Source organism: Dermacentor variabilis, chromosome 1 (assembly GCF_050947875.1).
Source record: "Dermacentor variabilis isolate Ectoservices chromosome 1, ASM5094787v1, whole genome shotgun sequence".
In the NCBI taxonomy this organism is placed as follows: domain Eukaryota; kingdom Metazoa; phylum Arthropoda; class Arachnida; order Ixodida; family Ixodidae; genus Dermacentor; species Dermacentor variabilis.
In genome coordinates, this window is record NC_134568.1 from 220,359,705 (window position 1) to 220,378,594 (window position 18,890).

The 18,890-nt window shown below is 48.4% G+C and overlaps 1 protein-coding gene across 3 annotated transcripts in view; it reads left to right on the forward strand.

The window, feature by feature from the left end:
* Dip-B (Dipeptidase B) overlaps window positions 1–18,890 on the forward strand; it is a 62,897-nt gene that overhangs the window by 32,494 nt on the left and 11,513 nt on the right. For all 3 annotated transcript variants that reach the window (XM_075669378.1, XM_075669383.1, XM_075669391.1), the window contains exons 2-9: window positions 5,968–6,107; window positions 11,746–11,887; window positions 13,257–13,325; window positions 13,391–13,473; window positions 13,685–13,796; window positions 14,429–14,559; window positions 14,707–14,882; window positions 15,975–16,060. In XM_075669378.1, the coding sequence (XP_075525493.1) occupies window positions 6,091–6,107; window positions 11,746–11,887; window positions 13,257–13,325; window positions 13,391–13,473; window positions 13,685–13,796; window positions 14,429–14,559; window positions 14,707–14,882; window positions 15,975–16,060 (816 nt within the window). In that variant the 5' untranslated portion in view covers window positions 5,968–6,090. The remainder of the gene's footprint in view (window positions 1–5,967; window positions 6,108–11,745; window positions 11,888–13,256; window positions 13,326–13,390; window positions 13,474–13,684; window positions 13,797–14,428; window positions 14,560–14,706; window positions 14,883–15,974; window positions 16,061–18,890) is intronic.

Below are 18,890 nucleotides of genomic sequence, written 5' to 3' on the forward strand. Positions count from 1 at the left end.
GCCCTGATCTGATTGGATTTCCGCAGGAAAACCAACTCGCGCAAATATGGACAGTAGTGCATTAACTATCTCAACTGAGCTGAGTTCTTTAAGCGGCACTGCTTCAGGGAACTTTGTCGCTGGGCAGACCACAGTCAAAATGTGTCTGTACCCCGTGGCTGTTACCGGCAGAGGTCCCACAGTATCAATAACGAGCCGTCTAAAAGGCTCCGTAATGATAGGTACCAATTTCAACGGCGCCCTCGATTTGTCCCCTGGTTTGCCCACCCGCTGACAAGTGTCACATGTCCTCACGAAATGGTCTGCGTCCCGAAAACACCCTGGCCAATAGTACTCTTGCAAGAGACGGTCCTTAGTTTTCTTAACTCCTAGGTGTTCGGACCACGAACCCCCATGCGACAAGCGCAACAGATCCTGACGATAGCATTGAGGAACGATCAGCTGATCGAACTCCACTCCTCTTCGGTCTAGATACTTCCGGTACAGGACTCCACCTCTTTCCACAAAACGCGCAGTTTTCCTGGCGATACCTTCTTTGACATTGCAGCGCACGTTTTCCAGGCTACCATCCTTCTTTTGCTCGGCTATCAAAGCCGACCGGCTGACTTTTAGCAACCTATCAAGTCCGTCTGACGTAGGCGCGATGAGCAAATCAGTAGATAGCTCTTCTAACTTTCCCGAATCGGGATTTTCCTCTCCAGTATCTGGCGCCTTCAACGCTACAGACTCAATTTTATTCTGTTCGGGCGTGCTCTGAATATCAGCTTGCTGCGCCTCTGACCCTTTTTCGTTGTTTGATAACGTCGGCCCCGCAACTACCGCCTTTGCAGCGAGCTCCCGAACCTTCGATCTGGTTAAGGCCAGAACACTAGCTTCACCAAACAAAAGCCCCTTCTCGCGCAGGAGGTGATCGGACCTGTTTGAAAATAGGTACGGGTACTGGGGTGGCAGCATAGATGACACTGCCGCCTCCGTCTCAAGCGCTCCGAAAGGTCCTTCAATAAGCACTTTTGCTACCGGCAGACACACGCTATGAGCTTCCACGGCTTGCTTGATCCATGCGCACTCGCCCGTGAACATATGGGGTTCTACATAAGACGGGTGAACTACATCCATTGTAGCTGCGGAATCGCGAAGCACTCGGCACTCTTTCCCGTTCACGAGGAGGTCTCGCATGTAAGGCTCGAGAAGCTTCATGTTCTCGTCAGTGCTGCATAATGAAAAAAACACAACTTTTGGTGTTGTTTCCGGACACTGCGCCGAAAAGTGACCCGGCTTCTGGCACGTATAACAAACGCGCGCTTGCCTCATCTCGAACCGCTTTCTGCGTTCGGCTTCGGCTGCCGCCGTCTCCTTAGGTTCGGTCGCACTGCTTCCACTCGCATCCGCACTACGCGTGTTCCCCTTTGCTCTCATGGGTGTGAACTTCGGCCTTTCAAACTTCGAGCCAAATTCACCCTTTTGACCGTCCTTAGCTCCGCGAGCCCGACGCGTCACAAACTCCTCGGCTAGCTCAGCGGCTTTAGCCACCGTACAAACGTTTGGCCTATCCAAGACCCAGTATCGCACGTTCTCCGGTAACCGACTATAAAACTGTTCTAGCCCGAAACACTGCAGAACTTTATCGTGGTCACCAAACGCTTTCTCTTCTTTGAGCCACTCCTGCATGTTCGACATAAGCCTATACGCAAACTCTGTATATGACTCACTTTTGCCTTTCTCATTTTCCCGAAACTTCCGACGGAACGCCTCCGCAGACAGCCGGTACTTTTTTAGCAGACTCGATTTTACTTTGTCGAAATCCTCTGCCTCCTCTCTATCCAAGCGAGCGACTACGTCGGCCGCCTCGCCGGGTAACAAAGTGAGCAAGCGCTGTGGCCACGTTTCCCGAGAGAACCCCTGCTTCTCGCACGTTCGCTCAAAGTTAACCAGGAACAAACCAATGTCCTCTCCAAGCTTAAACGGCCGCATCAGGTCAGTCATTTTGAACAATACGCGTTCTCCTGCACCGTGTGCCTGACTTCCATTACGAGCGCGTTCCATCTCTACCTCAAGACGCTTCATTTCCAAAGCGTGTTGACGGTCACGCTCTTGTTTTTCTTTCTGTTCTTTAAGTTCGCGCTCTTCTTTTTCTTTTTGCTCTTTAAGTTCGCGCTCCTGTCTTTTTGCAGTCTCCCTCTCTTCAATGGTCTCAAGGCATTCCGACAGCTCGTCATCCTCAGCCTCTAACTCAAGAATAGCCTTTAGCAGTTCAGGTTTTCTTAGTTTGTCTGAGACATCCAGACCCAACTCTCTTGCAAGCTCCAACAATTTCGGTTTGCGCAGCGACTTCAAATCCATGGCTGCTCTGAATGCTGCTTTCTCTACTGCTTACTATTGTCTTGCCGCAAACTAACCCGGCAGCAACGACAACCACAATTACCAGCTCTGTTTCTGACACTAACAAAAAGCCTGGCAAAGCTCAGAAGAAGAAAGTCCCGCACTCACCAAACCTCGCAGGCAGGAATTCCGCGCAGTCGTTCCGCTGCAGGCAACCAGTCGTCACACAGGGCTCGTTGCACTGCTCCCGGATCGTCGTTGAGCTGCTCAGCATACCGTCAACTGCATCTCTTCGCTGCTGGCCTCCGTTGTCGCGATCTCACCGCTGGCAGACAGTTGTTTGAAGTCGGAGGCGATCTCACCGCTGCCAACCAGATGTTTTGATCGCACCGCTGGTACGATCTGTTGGGAACTCGGCGCTGACGCCCGTGGTTGTACCTGGGTCGCAAGCCCCAAGGGTAGCGTTGGCCTGGCGGCCTGGGGTACAACTGGAAGCATCCGAAGGTCCCGGCAAAGCATGAGTCGACTGGTAACAACAAAACAACTTGTTTATTTTAACATCGCAAAGAGTTGGCGGTCAGGTTGACCGAAGTAGAGAGACGGGAGAGCACTTTACTCAACAGAAGAAATCGGAGCCCTCCTTTTTGGCGTCCGGGGGCAGCTGTTTTTATACTCTCGCAGTTGAGGGCAAGAAGGAACCCCTCAAAAGACGAGCACGTGAATGTACAATGGGCTAATGGTGACGCACACTGTCGAAGCGCTGCCGTAGCACCATGTCGAGCACGATCTCGTAGCACCCTGTCGTAGCGCTGCCGTAGCACCATGTCGAGCACGATCTCGTAGCACCCTGTCGTAGCGCTGCCGGTCGGGCACAATGACTGTAATGATAGGATGATCCCTGCTTTCGCTTCGCCTCGTTCGGGCACAATGACTGGAATGAGAGGGTGATCCTTTGCGGTCGCATCGCCGCAGTCGCGCCTGGAAACACCTGCCGATGAGCGTTGCGGCGACGACGATCGGGCCAAAATGTCTGCCGCCCCGCCGCAGTCGCGCCGGCAAAACCACGTGTCGCAGGCGAAACGCAACACCAGTTACCTAATGATAAAGAAAAAAAGTAGGAAACAGATATTCAATTTGCTGAAACCGACCGCAGAAATATGCTGTCAGCCTGATCCTTCTGTGGGGAACCGTATTCCTTTAAATATATAAAACATTATACTCAAACAACAATATTAAACAAAATAAACTTTACATTTTGTGCACAAATGTAACATAGCAGCAATTACTGGCATGGGCTGAGCCGTTCACTGAGCGATGGATTGTAAGGACATGGCGTTGTTCTTGAGTTAGTCTGGGAGCTCCATGAAGGGAAAGCTTAGTGCAAGCAGGAGGCGAATGGCATGCCGCCTTATCGATCTCACAAAGCGCCTGTGTTTTCAAGTCTCCAACGCTGCCCTTCTGCCTGCTTGCAAAGGCCGTTACGCAAACACGTTCGGAGCTCGCAATCACTAGCTGGCGCCCACCGAGTGCTGCAGTTTCTGAAATTTGATAGTTCCGCGGCCGCCGCCTCCCTTTATTTAATTAGTGTTCCTCCTGCCATGCACTCATAGTCATTTCCACAGTCACCAACGACATGTCGCGCACATCTTTCGCCACGAGGAGCACTAATGCGAGCCTTTCATTAAAGAGCTGCTTGCGTATCCGTCGTGCTGGAAGTGCTTTCGCAGTATAAGAAGAGTTACTTTTCCTCTCCGTGAAATAAGCTATACAGAGCTTATTGTAGTAGAAACCCATAACTTGGTCTCCTGAACACAAAAGTCGCCGGAAAGACCGAAAGTCTTGCATAGACAAGTTTTACGTCTGTTCTCCGTTTGCTTGCTCCGCGCGGTCACTGGTTTCACTAGTGGCTTCTCGGTATGACGGTCACCGGTACGCGACGTGCGAGACTCTCCTTTACTCAACTCCACCAGCTACGCCCGTGGCGAAAGTTATTCGCCAAATTGCGTATTCTCGCTTACCTATTTTGTTGTCGCTAACTCGGCGTGAAAATCAGGTGCTTGCCCTCTTCTTGTGTCAGAAATCTGGTCTCGTGGAGAGAACTGGTGCGGCCTGTAAATTTTTTGCTTATTGGCTGTCTTTCTGTTAGTCGCGCTTTGGCGCCACATGATGACAAATTAACAGAAACGTGCCGTGGAATAATTTACATAATTTATCCGTCTCTTAAAGTAATATTTGTTAGTGTTGCGCGTCGGATATTTTAACCCGATTTATCGCCTTTGGTCGTTTATTTGGTTGTGCTAGTTTACATGAGAACATTAAAGAAAGAGTATGTTAAACAAGACATTTTCGACTTAGTAGTTAAAAGAAGAAGAAAAAAATTGCGGTTTTACGCGCCAGAACCGCTGTCTGATTACGAGGCACGCCGTATAGTGGCGGACTCCAGATCAGTTTTCACCTGCTGGGTTTCTTTAACGTGCACCGAATGCACCCGACACCGTGGAGGAAGTGGCCTTTACAAAATCAATTTCTATATTTCTTTCTGTAATCATAACATGCAAAAATGTCTACGTAGCATTCCTCACTGAACAGTGAGTGCAGTGCTCATGTTGGTAATTGCCCCCGAGTCTTCGATGCGACCAAGCGTTCACACTGTAGCTCGTCAGTTTGCAGTTTTTAAGATCACATTTTCCGAGAGTGCCGCGAGAAAGGTAGCTGCGCTCGACACATTTTCGGGGACAGGAGGATGAACACGGAAAGCACGTCGATCATCGGGCACATGCACGCGATGCACGCTTGGAGCATTGAAGTCACGTGCCTGCAAACGATTTTCATGGTTAAAAAAAAAAGTTAACTGGGATTAAAGGTTAATCGTAAGTTCCCTGCGATTTCCGAAGTCAGGTTAGGCGGGTTGTTTGGTTGGCGTTCGTGGTAACACAGTGCAGTGCGAGTGGACGAAGTCAGAGAGGCGCTGTGTGTGCGTGTCAACTTAGCTCTTCTCGTCCAGTCGCGCTGCGCTGTGTTATCGTCGATTTCCAGGTTTTTTTTTGTTTTGGACCAGCAAGCGGAAGCTCGTAAAGCACGTGCTTGCCTGCACGCGTTGCAACTAATGTGCCCTTACACGTGCAGGCACCAGATTTCACGGTGCCTGCCTCCTCTCTCTGCGTCCCGCTTGATTTTGCGCTGGTAACGTGGAATCACGAATGCACGCGTTGGCTCGTAGTTTTCCTTCATTCCATTCGATTGCTGTTTCGCGCATATTAACTGTACAGCCTTTCCTCCTCAACTCTCTCAGTCGTCGACGTCATCGTATTTTTCTTTCGTCTCGACCTGGCACACGTCCTACCGGCGGCACGTGTCCACGAACGAACGCACGGTGAGGAATGCGATCGAAGCACCCATTGCGTCTTCAACCGCGCGTAAATGTGCGGCGTACAGTGCATCGGTATGCGGAACCCAGTCAGTGGTAACGTAACTACATTTCCCTGCACGCGTTTTCGCGGCGCGTCCCGTGAAGAAAGCCCACGATTGTTCGATTCCCCGCGCAGTGCCCCGCTGTGCGCGCAGCCGGTGTTTCCTCGGCTCGCCGCGGGGACGTCGACGAGGGGTGCCGCTGACGGGGAGAGTGCAAGGGCGGCTCGTTTTGCGCAGGACGCCGGATCTCCGCCAAGTGGACGTCATCTGGCAACCACGCTTCGTCAGCGAATCCTCGTCCGGACTTGAGACCAGGAGCTACAGCGGCCGCCCACCGAGGTCCACCCGCTAACGGAAGCCATGGCCGACTCTGCCCAGTACGTCACTGCTCACTTGAGTATCGCTCTTCCCTGTGTTGTATTCTATGTATACCATAAGGGCCGTTGTATGTGGCGACCACAAATAACCATTTGTGGTCGCCCAGTGCGCCGATCTGGCGTTTTTTTTTTTCTAGCTGCACACGACGTCTGTTTACTACGCGAACAAAATATATATATATATATATATATATATATATATATATATATATATATATATATATATATATATATATATATATATATTCTTCAGGCTACCTTTCAAACGTAAAGAAGTTGAGCGATGGCACAAGGTAAACAACAAGTATTTAATTTCAACAGTTACAACCGGTGGACCGGTCTTCATCAGGGTTTACAAAAAGTGCCACTTCGGTACCCGTAATAAACGCCTCACACAGCGTGGTTGGCCGTTCTTTATAAGTAACAAATAAGGAAAGAAGTTTGGAGGCGGGGGGGGGGGGGGTTACAAGCGTTGACGTGTTTTCAATGCATTTAGCTGAACTGGAGCGCCGGCGTACTTGTACAGCAGTATTGCAACTTACACTTCACACTGCAAGAAGGACGTACAAACATGCTTGCACTTCCTTCTCTCTTCTGTATTCACTACTAAGAAGGAAAAAAAAGGTTTTTTTTTTTTTGTTTTGCGTCGTACGATAACACTACTAAGGCAGTAAATGTGGACACTGCCCCCGAGAAACGCATATGTCGTCTGCTCCTCGTACCAGGCTGCGATCGTACGACGATGTCGGCAACGTCATGCGTCTGATGCGGTTTGCACAATGCACCGAGTGTGCCCCGATTGCATTACCGTGGTAGACGCGTAGCGCTTCCGGTCGCTTTGCCGCTGCGAGCTGTTCCCCTTGCTTGCAGTCGCGCGACGCAGCACGGGGGCCACCAACCTCGCGAAATGAATGTGCGGCGGCCACAGCCAGCTCTTGACAACACTGCTTTCCGGAATGCTGAGAGCGAAACCGGTTCGTCCGTCTCGCGCCTTTCCCCTCCGAACACCGAAGGGGGGGGGGGGGGCCGCCTGTCGCGAGGACGGAGAACACCTGCGCGCGCGGCGTCGCATGGCCGCTGCGAAAACGCGTTCTCTTCCCTCGTCGCCGGAACACGGCTACTTGACGGAAACTACATCCAGTGGCAGTGGCGCGAGTCTTTGCCCAAGGAAAGACGCTGCATTCAATGCTGAAGGCCCTGCAACTAGGACATCCGCAAACTCAAGAAAAAAAAAAGAAGAAATACGAACTGTAAAAGTGTAAAATGCGTCAGATGGAAGAATGTACAAAGTTGATTTGGCACGAGAGGAGGGTCCGTGAGTTGCTTTGTGTTGTCACGTTTTTGACACGATTAGATCTAGCTTGGTGATACCACCTATTTGACGCCACGAAAGACAGGCACGTGTACCCACCTATAGTAAATTTCTTTCGAGCACTCGACCGGGCTGGAGCAGCTGGGTAGAGGTTGTCGGCCTTTCTGTGCGCTCCTTCGCGTGCGCTATTGTGATCAGAGACTAAATGAATAACAGAAGGAAGCTTTATGGGTTGGTACGCATGCGTTTCATGGCTTGCTGATTTGATTACGATTCATCTCTTAATCATTAGATTTGTTTTTGTTTTTCTGAAGGAAATGTTTTGTAGCAGGGACATTGCGTGCGAAGTCTTTTACCATCTCCGATCCATCTCAAGATACTAAGGGATTAAAAAGAAATGCCATATTTTATTTATTTATTTGTAAAATACCTTACAAGGCCCCTACATGGGGATTGAGTAAGGGGAGCATAGAATCAAGTACATACAATCTAGTAACAATAACAATAATAATAATAACGAAATGAATATCAACCTCCCAGAATATTTACGACAGAAGAGAAGAAATGAAAAGGACACCGGTGGGCGCCATTTTCATGCTACAAATTGCAAGTGTATATATGTCACAAGAGAGAGAGAGAGAGAGAGAGAGAGAGAGAAACTGCCAGTAATAGGTACATTGTATTTGACTACAAAATTTACGTACTTTATTACAATCTCTACTTATTGTAGTTCTACGTACACATGCATCCGACGTGTCTCTCTTTGCTTTTTTATTTCGCGCAGCATTTCGGCGGTAAATCAAATTGAGCTCATTTAAGCGTGTTCTTACGTCTTGGAGAAGTACGTATATGCGAGACGCTGATCATAAGTGTGGTCGCCTGGTAACTCCTGATGAGAAGAATGTTTCTATCACTGTTTCACCTCACCCTAATAGGACCCGGAAACTCACGCGGTGCGTTGAAAGGAACCCGAAATCGTCCACGCAGGCGCCCGTTTTAATTGGGCTCAGCGCTGGCGAGCGCTCAACCATTAGTTTCTTTGATGTGCGCGCCTTCATCACGCGAGAGATGAATTAGCCTCGCTATGTTTTTCCCTCGCCATTCTGGCAAACTCGGGTATTTATCTTTGCAGCATTATGTGAGTAGCCGAGAAAGACAAAGAACAATTGAAGCGACACATTTAGCTGCAGCGCTGGATTTTTGTTCTGCCGCGCGCCATATTCCACCAATTAGCCAAGTCTCAGATGATATTTCAAAGTTTGTTGCAATTTGACCGTAATTAGTAGACATGCATGTAAGCTGCATTTTTTTAAAAGATGTATACAAGCTTCGTCTCTGTAGCATTTCCAACGAAAGACCAGGTCAGTTGGTAAGCCGGTTTGTGTTTTGTCGGCAAGGTGCTTTGCGAACTATGAAAGCAAGGAGACGCGCGGGCAAGCGTAATATATATATATATATATATATATATATATATATATATATATATATATATATATATATATATATATATATATATATATATATATATATTGCAAAAATTTTATTAACCTATCTGTACAAATACTCTACGCAGTTGCATACCGCATGTAGGGTCCAGCATGTATTCGGATAACGGCTATACAAAGGCGAGAAAGGAGTTTTTCAAAACGTCGCTGTTGACTTTTCGCCCGAGTACATGCTACTTGGCTTTGAAAGCAAGTTTATCGCACACCATGGCTTGCAACCAGCCGAATAGACTAATGCAGATGTCAGAAGAACAAGTCGTTTTTCCCGGAAATTTGCAAAGATTACTTTTTAACGACGTGCATCAAACACAAACGCACTCATCTACCCGTTGGAATGACACACATGGCGCAAGAAACGTCTAGTTCAGTTCTGCAGAAACGGGTATGTAATTAGAGTAACTGTTTGTGGTTGAGTCCGTAGACAGCGACGCTTTCCTTGCAGCGCGCGTAAGGCCAACCGTTTGAGGAACTTCCTTGAGTGAAAACTGTGAATGTATAGCCCCGTTAACGGAAGCTTTAGAAACACGGAGGCCGAAAGTGAGACGTTCACTCCACCAGTTGCAGACATAGAATGTAGAGTGCTTCCCTCAAGTTCCGACACGCGTGCCTAGGTCGCTAGAAAGTTTATAAGTTCTTGTAGTTTCAATGTTCCGAGGCTTCTCTGAATGTATACGTGTGCGTGGGCTAACGGATGTGTATGTTCTCAGAGGTATGGACGAGAGTTTCTAGCTTGCCGTCGCGTTAAACGAAGGCATTCGCGGACCAGTATAGCGACACTGCGAGTCAGTACTTCAGATTACATTTTCACAATGGAAGCGTTATCTTCCGCAAAGTACGTGATATGGGCCTGTGTCACATTTTGTGCTGTCGTTACGCGTTTTCGCCGAAAGCGATAGGCCTGCAGTCTCGTCACTCAACTCGTGACGGCTGACTGGAGTGATAACCCATGTACGTGGTGTGTCCGGATATGCGATATACAGGCCGCCGCCCCTAGACGCTTTTGTGCGAGACAATGGCCCAAGCGACGCCGGCAGACTTCAGATATCAGTTGGCGTCCAGCTGGCAAATACCAACAGTTGTGTTTTTCTTTCCTTTTTTTTTTCTTTTTTAAGGATCTCTAGTACATATGCGGCACGTGGAGTATGTATTTGCAGCCGTCGGAGTATACGGCCATGGCGTATACATTTCTCGTATACGTTTCTAGACGTCGAGAAATTGGGGCGAGAATCTGATTGAAACCTCTTCAAATACGAGAAGGCAGTTCTTGTTTGAGCTCGCGTCCGACAATCACTGCTCCAGCGAGGCGAGAGCCAAGGCCACAGCTCATCGTGAACCTGTCTTACGCGTAGAAACGCTGCGAATTTGGTATACTCGGTTTTTATGTGCTTCTTTTATTCGCAGATTACGGGAGCATTATTTACAAGAACTTCATGAAACGCGAGCGAGGCCTGTTTATCACCTTTGACAGCCAAATTTTTCGCTGTGATATGTAGGACACTCAGAACTGCTCGGCTGCATAGCACGAGCACGCAGCGCCTGCTTGCAGCGGGCAGCTACACGTTTGAGTGAAATGCGGAGCCCCGCTCCGTGCGGCCATGTAACTGCAGATGAAGGGAGCTGCGGAATAATTGGGCCCCGCTCAGTGTCGAACAGTCGACGCGCGGGCGTGGCGCTGCGTTCCGTCGTGCAACCCAACCGTCTTTCTTACAGGTGTACGATGTACCGCAGCTCTCGGTACCTGATGGCCCGTAACCATGACTGACTCGTAATTTACTTAACATTTGTAAATCGTCACATTTAATGTGGTTCTGGACGATCGCGCCGGTGGCATTCATGCTATACAAATTAAGTAACCGTGCGAGGACCGAGACCACCTTGCGCGATTTTATCGGTGCAGACAGTGTAAACAGGTGACATTTAGGATGTCGAAACATTGATTTAACGTACTTCTTAATATGGAGGGCACGTAGAGTACCTGCGGTCCGCTTTTAATGGGAACGCGTGAGCGAGGGACGTAAGCCAATATTCCTATGTAATAAATTCGGTATTTACTCTGGAAAGCATCAGGCTTTGCTGCAGGCAACTTGAGGTAGGTGGCGGTGAGTCTTCTCCGTGTATACGCGCTTGTGCAGTATATTGACACCGCTGCCGCCGGCACTTTCAGCTGGAGCGCCTCCTACTTTGTCAGCTGCGCTCCGGCGCCTTTTAGCCCTCGCCTCTGGACCGCATTGTACGTGTAGTTGTGGCCGACGCAGCGGTATGGGGTTTTCAGTTTTCCGCAGCGCGACGGAGATTGCATTAAAACGGCCACTGGAAGACCCTGTGAGGTCGGGACGCCTACTTTCTTGCTGGCGCACTGTTCAAGCAGAGCATCTGCAGAAGCAATCGTTGCCTCTGCAGAGCACCGACCCTCTCAGATTTCTTCTTTCTTTCCACCCCCGCACACCGCGCAGAAAGCGCAGCACAGCGTGAGCGACGGAAGGATTAGCGGCGAATCGGGGGCTACGCGTTAGTCGCGGAAAATGTGGTCCCAAGTATTTGATCGACATAAGTAAATCGGTCGCGCTTATGCGGTGCCGGTCGTTGCACTAATTATAGCCTGCCGCCATACTCGCACACGCAATTATATGGACGGACGCGGAGAGGGAAGCGAGGGATCGGTGCCCGGGTGTTTCCGCCGCTTAAACCGCAGCCCTAGTTCCACTTCCTTCGCCTTCTTCCGCCGCGTCGCTCGGCGGGCAGCCTGCCGGCGGCCGGGGGCGTCGTCACTTGGCAGCAGCTGGTCGCAACGTCGCGCAATGACTGCGGCCACCCCTTGCAGGCTCCTGTTTCCCGTCAGCGTGGAGAGCGCGGAAAGCGCCGAGTTCGACAGCGTGGTCATCGTCGGCACGGGCTTGGACGCCACGCACCTGCAGGGTGGCATCCTCGACAAGTACTGCGAGCCCCTGGTCGCACACAGGCAGGCGAGTCGGTTGTTTCAGTCACTCTTGCGGATGTGCTTATGACTTAGGCACGCGAGATCTGGAGCCAGCGACTCCGTAACTGTGAAGGGTGTGGAGGGCGACCAAGTGTTCTTCGTTTGAACATGGTCCAATATATATAGGTACACGAGATTACAATGTGCTCAACTGACGTAAAATCTTTCGCGAAGGAATCGACGTTTTGTTGAGTGGGCAGTGGTGATTCTCAACACTTTATTCTGCTGTCTTGAAGGCACAATGGACGAACGTTGACTTCAATGTTATGGGCATGAGTTCAATTGTAAAGTGTTTAAAACCAGGGCAGTCTCCCTGGGACTCCGCATGATAATTCGTAGCAGGGTTGACGTAATTGTAATCAATGCAAAACTGTTCAAACAGGTCGTGTAAGAAAACACGTGGAAAAAGAAAAAATAGAGTTGTAGAAATCTGACATCAGCGTGTTTGTGTGCGCCCTCGTTATTGGGCCTGTCATGGCTTAATGATTGTAATGACCGCTGGAGCTGCAGGAGGATTTACCATCGCGCCGTCTCAAGCTTCAAGTTAAAACGAGCACACGTCTGAAACGACAGTCTTTGTTAACACGTGTTTTCTCGTTCCATTTATTTTGGCTGGGCGTTTTAATTAAGCGCGCGCACTAATTTTGTTTCCGTTGCTGCGCAGCCAGCCGGTCGTTAACGCTGACTTCAGCGAAATCGTTTGGCGATGTTTGAACGTTTCTATACTTTCCGTTCTGCCCGTATCCGTCCTTGTCGCAATTCGCCAGCCTTGCGAGGAAAAAAAAAAAAAATAGGAAGAACACCTCGATTGGAACCTTTGCCTTGCAAGCTTTTTGGGTCGTTAAGAAGAGTTGGAAATGAGTGGAACGTCGATTTGGTCGTCGCGCGCAATATTCCGTTGTCGCATGTTAATCGACGGAGCCTAAGGCCGATGGAATGATTACACAAAATGTTTGCGTTCTTTGTCGGCGTGAGTCGCAGAGGACATTTGGGGGTTAAAAGACTCTGTAAGTATCCGAACATGTTCCTAGGGGTGGGCAGCGAAACCCGGACGAAAGACAACACGAAGTACATGCGGGCGCTCGTATCGTGCACTTCCTTTAGTCTTTCGTCCGGATTGCGCTGCCCACCCCTAGGAACATGTTCGATAACCAACTCGCCCAGCTTGCCGTGTTAATTTAGTATCCGAGATGCTGATTTGGGAGATTGAGAAAAGTTTTTTTCTTTCTTTTTCTTTCTCTTTCTTTCAGCATAATGTCTGTGTTTTATCAGTGCACAAAACTTTGTCGCCTATCTGTCATGGATTCGTTGTCGTAAAATCGTGTCTTTCGTGTGCTTTCGTCCTCATCCTGTAGGTTGACCAAAAAGCCGAAGAAGAGGTGTTTGTTCTGAGCCTGCCGGAAAAATATCCCATCAAACGCCTTGTAAGTTTTCTTACCTGTAAAAAGTCCAGAGTCCAGTGCACCGATCGCCGCTTTCTCTTGCCCAGATCTTTTCTCCGACCGGGCCCCTGAACCGAGACTACGACGACGTACGTTGCTTCGCTGACGCTGCCTGCAAAGGTGTCAAAAGGTCTGCGCAAATTCTCGGCACTCTTCATACAGCCTTGCGAAGGCAGAAGGTTTTAGTGCTCAAATTGCACTACCTTGATGCCATCGGGGGCCCTATTTTCAGCGTCAAGCAGCTACGAGTAATCTGTGCTGTAGAGTGTAGCGAAAGATTACTCGAAAAATACCAACTATATAGTGCAACCAGTGGCACTGACGAACGTGATCTGGCGCAGGGCCACGGCTGCGGGCAGCACCAGGCCTCTCGTGGTTCTTCCAGCCAAACACGGCAACTTCACCAGCTATGACGTGGCCACGGTCCTCGGCACCCTGCACGGACTCTACGTGGTGAGCGCACTGTGCCCGATATCGCAGCGCTGTTTGGCGCTGTGCAGGGTGTTCTTTTTTTAGCTGCGCCAAATTTTTAAAATTAGAAAAATATAAATCACGTAATGTTATGTTTACCATTCGAGTGTACGGGTTGGAAGCCTCTAGATAGAAAGCAATTTCCGCACTCACGTGTGCAATTAGCGAAGTTACGGTATTTACCTTTCTAATTAGTAACAGTAGGTGGCTACGGCAAATGAGTACTTTGGGGCCCGTCCTCGACACTACCTATCCCAGCTGTCAAATATTGAATAGAGGAGTTCATGTGGGAACTACGCGAACAATTAGTTCTCCTTGGAAGGCTCCTTGAAACCGAAACTGGCTGGCAAAAGAGCGCCTGTGTCGTCGATGTCTATATCTCTATTGCTCTATAGCTAAAGCTGCGAATCCGTTAACTCGAATGGCAAACATAACATTATTGTGATTTACATTTTGTAATTTTAAAAATTTGGTGCAGCTAAAAAAAAAAAACACCCTATATATTGAGGACGCCCGTTAGCGCTTGCCACTCGATGTTTTATTATTGGCAAATTCATTGGCAAGCTGATTGACGTTCCATCGTCCGCTCCACGATGCTGCCGTTTCACCCGCAGCCCTTGGAGATCCGGGAGGATGTTCCGAGCCGAAAGCAGAAGGTTACTCGGCTGGGCTTTGCCAACTTCCCAGCAACGGTGCCGAACCGCGACAAGGCCTTCGCGCTTGCGTTGGCCATCGAGCGAGCCAGGTAAGCGCTGCTTGTGATACGCTCGCTAGTAATTGAAGAAAAGCCACGTCCTCGGGTCAGTGGCATACTTGCATCATTGAAAAGAAAAACAAGAAAGTGTGGTTTCTCGGGGTCAACGCTGGGACCTTAGCAAGGGCCGTTGCGCAGGATCGTCTGCCGGGACATCGGCGGCAGCGACCCCGAGCGTATGGCGGCTCCTCGCGTGGCCGAGTACGTGCAGCACGTGTTCAAGAATTCACCGGTCAACGTGGAGGTGATCGCGGACGACGCCCGCATCCTCAAGGAGTACCCGTTGTTGGCCGCCGTCAACAGGGCAGCGCGAGGTGCGTAATACACTGCGCGCGGTACTCTGTTTTCGCGTTGGCCATACGTCGGCCGACTGATTTTATTCGAACGAGACGTAATCTATAAAAGCTTGTTGCTGCGTTGAGCTAACCGATTCACCTTAGGCGGCGTGGGAACGGTGCAAGAAACGAGGTCGGAGTCAAGAAAGGCACCACTCGAGCTGTTTTGGCTTACTGCGTCGCGCAATAAGTAACTTGAAAGAGCGTAGGTTTGGGCATCATGGTTTTCCATAAGTTGTAGGTTTTTAGCGCACCAAAAAGGGACGAGAGACAGGTCCGCGTCGTACCTATGTCTATCGTCCCTTTTTCGTGCGCTAAAAACCTAAAAGCAATAAGTAAGTTCCATAACAACGTGAGGTTTTCACAACATGACGTCAAATTATTGAACACTGCGAAAGCAAGAAGGTATACTGAAAGGAAAGAAGGGAAGCAGAGGATTAGCGACGGTAAGCTCAAGAAAAATGCTATAGTTAGCAATACTCTCCTCCCCTCCATTTCCTTTTTTTCACCATTAACTTCTTCCTTTCGGGTGTTTCGATAATCTGACGTGAAAAATTAAGGTATGGGGTTTTACGTGCCGAAATCGCGACCTGATTATCATGCAGACCGTAGTGGCGGACTCCGGATTAATTTCGCCAACATGGGGTTCTTTAACGTGCACCCTGTGCACGATACGCGGACGTTTTCGCATTTCTCCCCCATCTAAATGTGGCCGCCGCAGTCGGGATTTGATCCCGCAACCTCGTGCTTAGCAGCGCAACGCCACAGCCCCTAAGCCACGGCAGGTAAACCTGACGTCATATGGCCGCGTTTTATGGAACTTATTTATTTCGCGACGCATTAAACAAAGACGGTTGTTAGTCATCGCTCGTGTGGTGTCTTTCTTGTTTCTGGCCTCATTTGCTGCGCTGTTCCCACGCCTTCTGAGACTTGATGGAATAAGCGACCAGTGTATTCCCTCGTTACACTGATCACGCTTTTCGTCTTGTGGGCGTTCTTTTCGAAGTATGCGCAGTCTGTAGGTGCGTTCAAAGTGCATTGGATATTAATTTTTTTGTGCGCTTGTTTCAGGTGTTTCAAGGCATCAGTGCAGGATGATACACCTCACTTACACCCCCGATGGGCCGATCAAGAAAACGTTGTTCTTCGTGGGAAAGGTGAGAATCAGTGGGCATATATAATTTACTGCTCACGCAACTTTCGCTATAAGCAAAAACGAAACACGGTGCTGTACTTCTGCTTTCATCTATTTCAATACTGTTGGTCTCTAGAGAGCCATATATTTATCTTAGTCTTAATACGCAGGAAACTGCTGGTACAACGCAACACCGCGTTCCGCTTACTTTTTGTGCCGCCTGTGCATCGTGCGTGAGACATAAGTACACTGAGTCAGCACGGTCAGTTATGCTTAGACGGGCGTGCACAGCACAAACAATTCTGATGTCAAAGCTCCTTGCTAGATGTCTGTGTCTCAGCCGCGTGCCATGGAACCTCGAAAAGGAGGGCTCGCTCTTATCAGGTTCGTTTGATGTTGTAATAGCAACAACGGCATCACTTCAATATTTCAGCCACTTTTAATATCTATCCCATCACACCTCCTGCTCCATCATACAACACACGCTTTCCCATATTTTACTGTTCCTCATGTCGGAGACGGAGCGCTGCTTCCTTGTGTCTGCGTTCTGTACTCGTCTTGTTTTATTGCGATATCATTTGTATAGACACTCCAGGCAAATTTTCCGCGTCGGCTCGCCGTGATGTTCCGGGTACTCCCCCCCTCTCTCCCTTTCTGGCATATATATATATATATATATATATATATATATATATATATATATATATATATATATATATATATATATATATATATATATATATGTGTGTGTGTGTGTGTGTGTGTGTGTGTGTGTGTGCGTGTGTGTAACGAGAAGGAAGGAAACCGAGGGGCCCGATTTCTATGAGACATATCATACGAAGACAACAATGACACCAAGGATAGCATAGGGGAAATTATCTGCAGTTTTTAATTGAATTAAAGAAGTTATAAATAAGTGGAAATGAAAGTGGGTGAAAAGACAACTGGCTGCAGGTAGGATACGAACCCACGTCGATCCTCGCATTGCGCGTGCGATGCTCCTACCTATTGAGCTACCGCGGCGCCGTCTTGCCATCCGCTTTCTGGGGTATTTATGTTTATCTGCGAGAACTAACCCTACGAGAGTTAGCCAGCGCGACCACTTACGGACTTGACGGCGAATGTAGAACATCTTTTCTGCCGTGTAATGCGAAGAATTGGGTTCATATCCCACCTGCGGCCGGTTGTTTTTTTCCGTGTGCAAGAGACGTTTCGTAGCTGCCAGGGTGCTGTTCCTTCCGCCTAGCAGGAGCTCCCTTGCGTGCTGCGTTCTGCCAACATGTCGCACCCGCGGATAGTTCGAACACAGTTCGAGGAGCCGTCGTTGTTTTTTCTCATCCAACTCATGGCTTATACCCACTATGGGGGATTTTTTATTTATTTTTATTTATTGGCACTGCAACCCCAGGAGCGGATTTTTGCAGGGTGGGCATACAGATACAAGCACAGATCAAATATTCACAAAAAAATCCATAAGAAACAAAAGCCGCAAATGATTAGTAAACAAACAAAACGCATCAGCAATGATGACAGTACACATAGGAGTAGACATAGCGGTACAATAAGGTTTATAGCAAGTTCTAATTAATCAATAACACATCAAATATTGATTTAATAAATTAATACTAAATGTAAGGAGCATCAAGTTCATAACAATAATAAATTCTTAACTATATGGGTAGCCGGGAATGACTGCAACAGAAGATTAGGTATTACTGCATATACACCGAGGCTTCTGGTGAATGATCTGAGAGATTGCTGTAGTACGTACTTCACTGTTATAAGCTGATTCCGTTCCGTTACAGTTCTTAGGAAAAAATCACTATTTAAAGCAGTTGTTACGCTGGCAAAAAGGGGTGATTGTGAGATATACGCAGTTGTCTTGTAGTGTAACCTGAAGAGAAAGGTATTGGCCAAGAAATGGGTAATGAGTGGAGCCGTTGTTGTTGTTGCCCATCCAGCTCCTTGCTCATACCCACGATGGGAAATGGACCAAGAAATGGGTATAGTTTGAGCACTGCTCGAGGATCGTCGTCGTCGTTGTTGGTGCTGTTGTTGCCCATCCAACTTTTGGCTCATACCCGCTATGGTGGATTGCCCAAGTAATGGGTACAGTTTGAACACCGTTGGATGAGTCGTTGTTGTTGTTACCCATACAACATTTGGCTCGTACCAACTATGGGAGATCAGCCAAGAAATGGGTAATTAATGGAGCCGTTGTTTTTGTTATTGTTGCCCATATCCAACTATTGGCTTTAATCACTATGGGGGATTGGGCGAGTAATGGGTAATTGGTGGAACTGTTGTTGCCCATCTAACTCGTACTAACTCGTACCCACTAATGAGGAATTGGTCATGAAATGGGTGGATTGTTCCAAGTTATAACCACAAATAAACTCTCAGGTCGTCTGTAGAGTAAGTGCTGTTGAAGGGTGAAATTACATGTTAAAATGAAAGTAATAATAGTAGGACGACTCAATAATTATTAATTTAAAAGCATACACACACGAAAGGGAAATATACAAATTTAACAGGGCATAACAGGGCAATTTAACAGGGGTTGGTATAAGAAATTCCTGGACTGCGAAGCAAAAATCTCTGTGGCTCAATCCCAAAGTAGAGGCCCCAACCAAACGAAAGAGTCCGAGCGCAACGCTAAATCTTGCTGTCGCTTTTCTGGCGAAGCTGCCACTTTTTTTTTTTTTTTTAGTAATAATGGCTTTTCAGCTGGCTCATATATATGCAGATGGTAGTGCACGGCTTACCTTATGGTTTACCAGGTGCATAATCAACATTGTCCGGCATTTAATAGCCACTATCTCATGGCCAGCTTCGTACCCCTTCTCAGCGTG